Below are 9820 nucleotides of genomic sequence, written 5' to 3' on the forward strand. Positions count from 1 at the left end.
TTTTTTTTCTATTTTTCGCACCTTTCCCTTTTCTAACACTGGCGATATACTCAACGTGTATACTAATCGCCTGTCTACTAATTACGTGTTGGAGGGCGAAACTAAGATGTGGTCGTGTGCGTAAATACGGCTTTGCCCGGCGACATTTCACTCTCATAAGGAAGAAACATAAGAATAGGTAGAGGTGGGCGACGCGAGACGCCAGCGACGCCCTTGAGGGAGGAGCCCGCTGGCTCTGGTATATAAAGGCTACACGATTGGAGCCTTTCAGTCTCCCGAGACGCTCAGCAGAGTATGCATCTTCAGGTGAGTGTCGGTCCGCTTCGTGCAGACGGCGCCGCTGCATGTCTTGGAGCGTGGAGTCGGGTACCACCGCTTCAGCTCACTCCGTAGTCAGTTAGATGGTCTTCAGCAACAAAGTAGTGGATCGTCCCACACTACATTCATTTAGAACTGCAGGGATTCTCTCCCATCATATCAATTTTTGCACCAACTCATGGGGAATACGGTTTTAAAGTACGTCTAAAGTCGCCTTATTGTCTCTTGTCATTATGGTCTGAGCTTTGCCAGCTTTGCGGGAAACTTGCGAACGGATCACTGCACAACGAAGATGACTGACTCATTCAGCCTAGTGCAGAAGGCCACGATATGCAGTGTTAACCTCTTTATATTTCATATTACGTGTATCTTGTATCATATAGAGCATGTTGGCTCTTGTTAGAAAGGTTAATTCTATGTTGTATCCTTTCGTATGTGCAGATTAGCACCGCTGATCAAAAAACTGAAATCTTAAGGTATTCAATCGTTATCTTGTTCGCCAGATTCATATTACAGTGGTATACTTGAGGAGTATCTACATCTGGAATGTATACATTCATGTTAAACTGTGACGTTCTTCTTCGTTCCTAAATTTCTGCTCCACATTCGTTTATCTGTCTAGATGCGATTTTCTAAGGTCGTTCTATATATTTCTATGTGACCGTATATGGTATTTTTGTCATTTTTAGTTTTTAAGTTATTACTATTTCTCTTCCAGTTTTCTACTACAGGGTAGGTGGATGGGATGGAAGATATGTGTAGATGATGTGGTGGCTTTATCCGGACAGGGTGGTGGGTCTGTTTGGATATTGTGGTCGCTCGCTTTGGATGTGGTGGTAGCTCCCTGTAGATAGGATGGTAGCTCCCTGTGAATGGGATGGTAGCTCCCAATGGATAGGGTGGTAGCTCCTTGTGGATGGGGTGGTGCCTCTTTGTGGATAGGGTGGTAGCTCCCTGTGGATGGGGTGGTGCCTCCTTGTGGATGGGGTGGTATCTGCCTGTGGATGGGGTGGTGCCTCCTTGTGGATGAGGTGGTAGCTTCCTGTAGATGGGGTGGTGCCTCCTTGTGGATGAGGTGGTAGCTTCCTCTAGATGGGGATCCGATTACTACATGTACAGTCGTTTTCTATGACCAGCATGTATATCAAGGGTTTAAGGAGGAAAAGAAAATAGTACTCTTTTCACGTCTAAGTACAAGGTGCTGGCAGCTGAGGGCAATATTTCTCTAGAAATCCGTAAGAGGAACAAACTGGCTCTTGGAAATATTATGATGCAAGAAAACCAGCTGTGAGACTTACTCAAAGTTATATGCTGGGTGAAATTGGCATCATTAGTTTGCGTCGAAAGACACATCCTTTAATCAGTTCTTTAGATATGTGTCGGTTACAGTTTTTCTCTTACCTTATCTACACTTTCCCGAATGTCATTAGAGGGTAACATACTTCCACACTAAGCAGTTATCACACAGAACAATCACATGAACTGAGTCTCTTAGATGAAATGTTGATGAATGGGATATCTCATACATTTCCCTTCAAAAAAGCCGATAGAAAAATCGATCAGTGTAGCAAAATGGTCGGATACCCGAGTACCCGATTTTGGTAGATATCTGCAGGAAGCCTCGCGTAAAAATGAGGTCTCTCTTTTAGCCTCCGCAGTTTCACTGATTGGAGATATAAGATCGTCCTTATGATACATAGGCAATCCATCATCATCACCTGAGGTAGAATGATCTCGGTTTTCTACGAACTATTAGTGCGACATGAGGAAGATGCTGACCCACCTACGTATATCATCAGCCTATGAGAGGCATCATCCCATATCACTTTATGATGTACTTTGTCTTAGTGCAGACACGCTTCTTTATCAGAGAGTTTAGTCTTTTGCTAATCTTTTCTTTAATTGTTGACCTATAGATTGGATAGCTGTGAGGTACACTTTCTCGATATGAAAATTATAGGTTGGTCGTTGACAAACGCATGTAAGTAGTTAAAATGAGGCAAGGGTGGTTTCGCGAGTGTTGGTGTTATTTGGCACTAATGTTCGTGGACGGTAGTGTTAGCGGGCGTTAGTACTGGTGAGCACCAGTGCTGATGGGTGCTTCTGTTAGCGGACACTAGTGGTAGTAAGACCCACTTACATTAAGTAAGTGGACCCTAGTGTTAGTGGGCTCTTGTGTCGCTGGGCATTAGTGGGCATGAGTGTCTGTGGACGATAGTGTTAGTGGATACAAGAGCTAGTGAGTACTTATGTTGCCTTAAACGTTTACTTAATCCCTCAGGTCGTCATGCAGAATCGTGAGCCATGGAGGAAATTCATATGTTTAAATTCAGTCTCATATCATGTCTTCTGTACCTGTTGATATCGCTGACACAAAACAGGTTTACTGTAATTTCTAACTTCATTCCCCAGTTGGTAGCGTGTGTGGCCTTTTGCGCCTCCTTGGCAGCGGCGTTGCCCCAGAACTACGCGGCAGCACCGACGAAAGCAAGGAATTACCAGCCACTGAAGAATACCAGGAATTACCAGGCACTCGGGGTGCTGGAGCCTCAATCCAGGGACTTGGGTGCCCAAGAAAAAATAGTCGCCGCCACCATCGATCTCCTTCCAGAAATAGCTGACCTCTTCGAGCGAGTGACCCGCGAGCGTTCCAACGACCCAGAGCGAATCCAGCAAATAATGGTTGACTTCTTGCCCATCACCAGGAAGGTCATGTATGCCACCGCTGATGTCGAGGGCAGGAGCATCCCGGTCGAAGACTTACATAGGTTTAACGCCGCCGAGGCTGTCATGCCGTCTGTCATCACTTTCATGAACAGGCTAAGAGAAATGGACTTCTTCGGGACACAAAATACCGATGTTACTTACCAGTAACTTGAGCCAAACAACGCATCAAGCTATTCCAACTCTGTAGCCTAAACTAGATATGACACCTAACGCAGTATTACATTACGGTATTTTCTCATTAAATATCTACATGATTTGTGTTTGTTTCAAAACCAAGAAAATATCTCTGTCCCATGACTGAGAGTTGAGGGACCCACCTGCTGTGCAACGCATGTCTCCACCCAAGTCCTTCAGCGTTTTAAGGACAGGTATTGTGTCATACATGATGAAGGCAGAATGTCTGATACACGTAGCATGCTTCAGTGTGTTAACGAAGGCCATTCGTTGTTTATGATACAGGCTGGGTAATGATGCAGTTCCTGAAGCTCACAGTTTATGAAATGGTTTCAGATATGATGTCTTTCTTCGGCGGGAGACATTTCTGCCGACCACTTGATGGTGCAAGGCCCCTTCCTTTAGGCGGTTAATCAGCGATGTAAGGCGTGAGACAAAGCCACTGAAGAGGAGGTATTGGACGACTGTGTCAGACGTGAAACAATTGAACACTATTCCTCAGGTGGACTCTGTCTAATGCTGAGTGAGGCCAGTCACTCTTCATTAACACCTGAATATATTCATGAAACAAACCTGATACTGGATAAGAGGCTGATCATATGGTTGGTTGCACAGTGTTATGAATGCAGAGATTGTGTCCATGTAGATTAAGCTCACGGAATTTCACATAAAAGAGCTGAGATCACCAGAACAAAGCCAGTGACCAGCCTTTGAGTTTTAGCATCCATGCGGATTAGAATATATCTTTTGAGGTGGCTGATGTGAGAAAAAAGACAAATTAAGATATGTACACATGAATAGCTCTTCACACACACACACACACGCGCGCGCGCGTGCGCGGGTGTATAGATCCCTTCCCATACAGTAAACAATTGGCTACATACACGGGTTCTCCTGGTTGGTGTCACTGACCAGAGTCAGTCAGCATGGGTTCACCTGGGGTCGCTCCCGCATGAGGTCGAGACATGGGAGCGCAAGGGTTCGTTGTCCTTTCAGGACTGGTCGATGAATGGATACCTGGCTCAGGTTACTGTGTGTGTGTGTGTGTGTGTGTGTGTGTGTGTGTGTGTGAGAGAGAGAGAGAGAGAGTGCGCGCGCGCACGCATAGGAGTACAGACGGGGTATATAGATACAAGGTTACGAGACGGAGCAACACGGCTACGAAGCTTTTTCTCCGTAACACACAAATGATAATCATGCACACAAGTTCAAGAGTTGGGGGTCCCACGAATGTAGAAGTCGCTGTCCATGCATTCTAAAGGGAAACATATCAAAGAAATACAATGTGATAATGTAACATGAGGTAGAAAAGAAAAGTAATTTGTAACTATTGGGCAGCAGCACTGTATGAAGCCTTTCAGTATCAGTATCTAGAGAGGTGCAACGTTTTTGTGCCAATAAAAGCCAAGTATCATACCACGAAACCGAGGAATGACTGTAGACCTTATGAATCATATGAACCAGCTAAACAGGTCTCGGAAGTCAGAGTGAGAAAAAGAGCCAACCAGCAGTCAGACCAGGGGACGAAAGCCTGTAGATCATTGAGTCTCAACCTTGTTTGCGCCACGCAACCTTTGCACCATTTGTTAGCATGTCATTCTCCTCCTTTCCAAGATTCTAGATATTATGCATTTGATGATAAAAATCTTTTATTTTGTCTACTTTAGTACATATACATTTGCTTGCTTTATCTTTATAGAGGAGTTTTATAAATCTAATAGCGTTAGAAAATGTTGATGGATCTTAAAACTTGAATAAAAGTCCAGTAGTTCTTTTCATATTCATAGCTAACTACTTGACTAAATTGAAGCATACTTCAGTAAACAATAAATTCAGTGGAATGTCAGAGTATTGTAAAGCAATTAACAAAATGTTCAAAGAATGTCAGGATACTGTAATTCATTTCATTCTAATGAAGCTTCCGGTCAATGAGAAACCTGTGACCAGTTTTTCTTCGCCAGTTCTTGGATGCGCGGAGGAGTGCTTGAAAGGGCACAACGCAGATCATGCTTAACCTCCAATCTACTTCGTTGCTTCGTTTTCATTTGCAACAGACTTGAAAAGCCTGACTTACAAAGATATGTCGACACAAATGGAAGCAGTGCGTGGATAGCTCTTTCTTACACTATTGGGTAGGAATCGCACATCAAGGTCCAAAATTCTGTGATTGATTTCTCGTCGAACGTCTCTCTTGCTCCCGAATCAGTCTTCAGCCCCAGAAATTCATCTTGACAATCATCAAGGACTTTTTCGACCGATAATTGGAATGGATTTCGCCCTAAACACAACACGTCTTCACTGAGCTCAAGAAAATATCGGTTGAATCAATTTTCCAGTGCTGTCAAATGCTGCTGCAAAATTTCATTTGTTTGCATATTGTGTAAGTACTTGGTCTTCACCACCAGCAACAGGAACTGATGACAGTTTCTCAAACATTACAATATTACAAACATTTCCAGTTTTCCAGCTTGGTCGTAAAAGCTTTCGAGGAATCCATGAATTTTATGATGTTTGTGTTCCTTCCTTGCACTTGAAGATTTATTTTATTCAGCTGCTCAAAAATGTCAACCAAATAGGCAAGCCACGCGATCCATTCCTCATCATCCAGCCTTGTAACAGCTTCCATCTCACTCCTAACTTCAAAAATTAATTTGAGCTCAACTCTAAGCTCATATACTCTCTCATTTGAAGGCCATCGAACATTTGTGTGGAAAGGAAGCAAAGGATGGCCTGCATCCATGTCAATACATAAGTGCTTGAAAAGGCGTGAGCTGAGAGCTCCTCCACTGGCAAAATTCACAATTTGAATTGCATGATCCAAAACCTTCCCTAGTGGTGCTGGGAATGTCTTTGAGGCCAGTGCCTGAGGATGGATCATACATTGAATGACTTTCACTTTTTGTAGCTCGCTTTTTCACACAAACTTGAATTCCAGGTTTTGTTCCCAACATAGCTGCTGCTCCGTCAGTACAACACTACAGACATTATCCCGCAAAAGATTTTCTGATTCAGAGAAAGATAAATGGCCCAACCCACCTACATACACACGTATATACATACACGTCCACACACGCACATATACATACCTATAAATCTCAACGTATTCATATATATATATACACACTCAGACATATACATATATACACATGTACATAATTCATACTGTCTGCCCTTATTCATTCTCGTCGCCACCCCGCCACACTTGAAATGACAGCTAGGAAAAGACAACAAAGGCCACATTCGTTCACACTCAGTCTCTAGCTGTCATGTATAATGCACCGAAACCGCAGCTCCCTTTCCATATCCAGGCCCCACAAAAATCCATGGTTTACCCCACACGCTTCACATGCCCTGGTTCAATCCATTGAAAGCACGTCGACCCCGGTATACCACATCGTTCCAATTCACTCTATTCCTCGCACGCCTTTCACCCTCCTGCATGTTCAGGCCCCGATCACTCAAAATCTTTTTCACTCCATCTTTCCACCTCCAATTTGGTCTCCCACTTCTCCTCGTTCCCTCCACCTCTGACACATATATCCTCTTGGTCAGTCTTTCCTCACTCATTCTCTCCATGTGACCAAACCATTTCAAAACACCCTCTTCTGCTCTCTCAACCACATTCTTTTTACTACCACACATTTCTCTTACCCTTTCATTACTTACTCGATCAAACCACCTCACACCACATATTGTCCTCAAACATCTCATTTCCAGCACATCCACCCTCCTGCGCACAACTCTATCTATAGCCCACGCCTCGCAACCAGTAACATTGTTGGAACTACTATCCCTTCAGACATACCCAATTTTGCTCTCCAAGATAACGTCCTCGACTTCCACACATTTTTCAACGTTCCCAGAACTTTCGCCCCCTCCCCCACCCTATGATTCACTTCCGCTTCCATGGTTCCATCCGCGGCTAAATCCACTCCCAGATATCTAAAACACTTCACTTCCTCCAGTTTTTCTCCTTTCAAACTTACCTCCCAGTTGACTTGTCCTTCAACCCTACTGTACCTAATAACCTTGCTCTTATTTACATTTACTCTCAGCTTTCTTCTTTCACAAACTTTACCAGACTCAGTCACCAGCTTCTGTAATTTGTTACCCGAATCAGCCACCAGCGCTGTATCATCAGCGAACAACAACTGACTCACTTCCAAGCTCTCTCATCCACAGCAAACTGCATACTTACCCCTCTTTCCAAAACTCTTGCATTCACCTCCCTAACCACCCCATCCATAAACAAATTAAACAGCCATGGAGACATCACACACCCCTGCCGCAAACCTACATTCACTGAGAACCAATCACTTTCCTCTCTTCCTACACGTACACATGCCTTACATCCTCGATAAAAACGTTTCACTGCTTCTAACAACTTGCCTCCCACACCATATATTCTTAATACCTTCCACAGAGCATCTCTATCAACTCTATCATATGCCTTCTCCAGATCCATAAGTGCTACATACAAATCCATTTGCTTTTCTAAGTATTTCTCACATACATTTTTCAGTGCAAACACCTGATCCACATATCCTCTACCACTTCTGAAACCACACTGCTCTTCCCCAATCTGATGCTCTGTACATGCCTTCACCCTCTCAATCAATACCCTCCCATATAATTTCCCAGGACTACTCAACAAACTTATACCTCTCTAATTTAAGCGCTCACTTTTATCCCCTTTGCCTTTGTACAGTGGCACTATGCAAGCATTCCGCCAATCCTCAGGCACCTCACCATGAGTCATACATACATTAGATAACCTTACCAACCAGTCAACGATACAGTCACCCTCCTTTTTAAATAGATTCCACTGCAGTACCATCCAAACCCGCTGGCTTGCCGGCTTTCATCTTCCGCAAAGCTTTTACTACCTCTTCTCTGTTTACTAAATCATTCTCCCTAACCCTCTCACTTTGCACACCACCTCGACCAAAACACCCTATATCTGCCACTCCATCTCCTTCTCACATCACCACTACTTGTTATTACCTCCCCATTAGCCCCCTTCACTGATGTTTCCATTTGTTCCCTTGTCTTATTTTATTTACCTGCTTCCAAAACATCTTTTTATTCTCCCTAAAATTCAATGATACTCTCTCACCCCAACTCTCATTTGCCCTCTTTTTCACCTCTTGTACCTTTCTCTTGACCTCCTGCCTCTTTTATACATCTCCCAGTCATTTGCATTATTTCCCTGCAAAAATCGTCCAAATGCCCCCCCTCTTCTCTTTCACTAATAATCTTACTTCTTCATCTCACCACTCAATACCCTATCTAATCTGCCCACGTCCCACGCTTCTCATGCCACATGCATCTTTTGTGCAAGACATCACTGCTTCCATAAATACATCCCATTCCTCCCCCACTCCCCTTACGTCCTTTGTTCTCGCCTTTCTCCATTCCGTACTCAGTCTCTCCTGATACTCTCTCACACAAGTCTCCTTCCCAAGCACACTTACTCTCACCACTCTCTTCACCCCTAACTTTCTCTCCTCTTTTCTGAAAACCTCTACAAATCTTCACCTTCGCCTCTACATGATAATGATCAGACATCCCTCCAGTTGCACCTCTCAGCACATTAACATCCAAAGGTCTCTCTCACGCTCCTATCAATTAACACGTAATCCAATAACGCTCTCTGACCATCTCTCCTTACATATGTGTACTTATGTATATCTCGCTTTTTAAACCAGGTATTCCCAATCACCAGTCCTTTTTCAGCACATAAATGTGCAAGCTCTCCACCATTTCCATGTACAACACTGAACACCCCATATACACCAATTATTCCCTCAACTGCCACATTACTCACCTTTGCATTCAAATCACCCATCATTGTAACCCGGTCTCGTGCATCAAAACTACTAACACTTACTCATCTGCTCCCAAAACACTTGCCTCTCATGCCCAAATGCACATGCACCAATAATCACCCCTCTCTCATCCACTTTCAGTTTTATCCATATCACCCATCCACTTTCAGTTTTATCCATATCAATCTAGAATTTACTTTCTTACACTCTATCACATACTCCCACCACTCCTGTTTCAGGAGTAGTGCTACTCCTTCCCTTGCTCTTGTCCTCTCACTAACCCCTGACTTTACTCCCAAGACATTCCCGAACCATTTTTCTCCTTTACCCTTGAGCTTCGTTTCCTTTCAGAGCCAAAATATTCAGGTTCCTTTCCTTAAACATACTACCTATCTTTCCTTGTTTCTCATCTTGGTTACATCCACACACATTTAGACACCCTAATCTGAGCCTTCGAGGAGGATGAGCACTCCCCGCGTGACTCCTTCTTCTGTTTCCCCTTTAGAAAGTTAAACTACAAGGAGGGGAGGATTTCTAGCCCCTCGCTCCCGTCCCCTTTAGTCGCCTTCTACGACACGTGAGGAATGCGTAGGAAGTATTCTTTCTCCCCTATCCCCAGCGATATAACCTAACCCAACCTCACCTCACCTCACCTCTCCAGTGCTACGACATACGAAGCTCCAGTAACCCTTGAAGTTCAAAAAAGACTTTGTCTTTGTCCTTGTGTTGAGGATGGAACATTCTGTAAATGTTACTTCAACTTTGTTGGTTTC

The 9820-nt window shown here is 43.8% G+C and overlaps 1 protein-coding gene across 1 annotated transcript; it reads left to right on the forward strand.

Moving 5' to 3' along the window:
• The first annotated feature begins 274 nt into the window (after window positions 1–274).
• On the forward strand, window positions 275–3301 carry LOC139766532 (uncharacterized). The gene is made up of 2 exons (XM_071695313.1): window positions 275–306; window positions 2731–3301. The coding sequence occupies exons 1-2, from the start codon at window positions 295–297 to the stop codon at window positions 3190–3192; spliced, it is 474 nt and encodes a 157-aa protein (XP_071551414.1). The 5' UTR covers window positions 275–294; the 3' UTR covers window positions 3193–3301.
• The last annotated feature ends 6519 nt before the right edge of the window (window positions 3302–9820 follow it).

The sequence above is a fragment of the Panulirus ornatus genome, chromosome 4 (assembly GCF_036320965.1).
Source record: "Panulirus ornatus isolate Po-2019 chromosome 4, ASM3632096v1, whole genome shotgun sequence".
NCBI classification, from domain to species: Eukaryota; Metazoa; Arthropoda; class Malacostraca; order Decapoda; family Palinuridae; genus Panulirus; species Panulirus ornatus.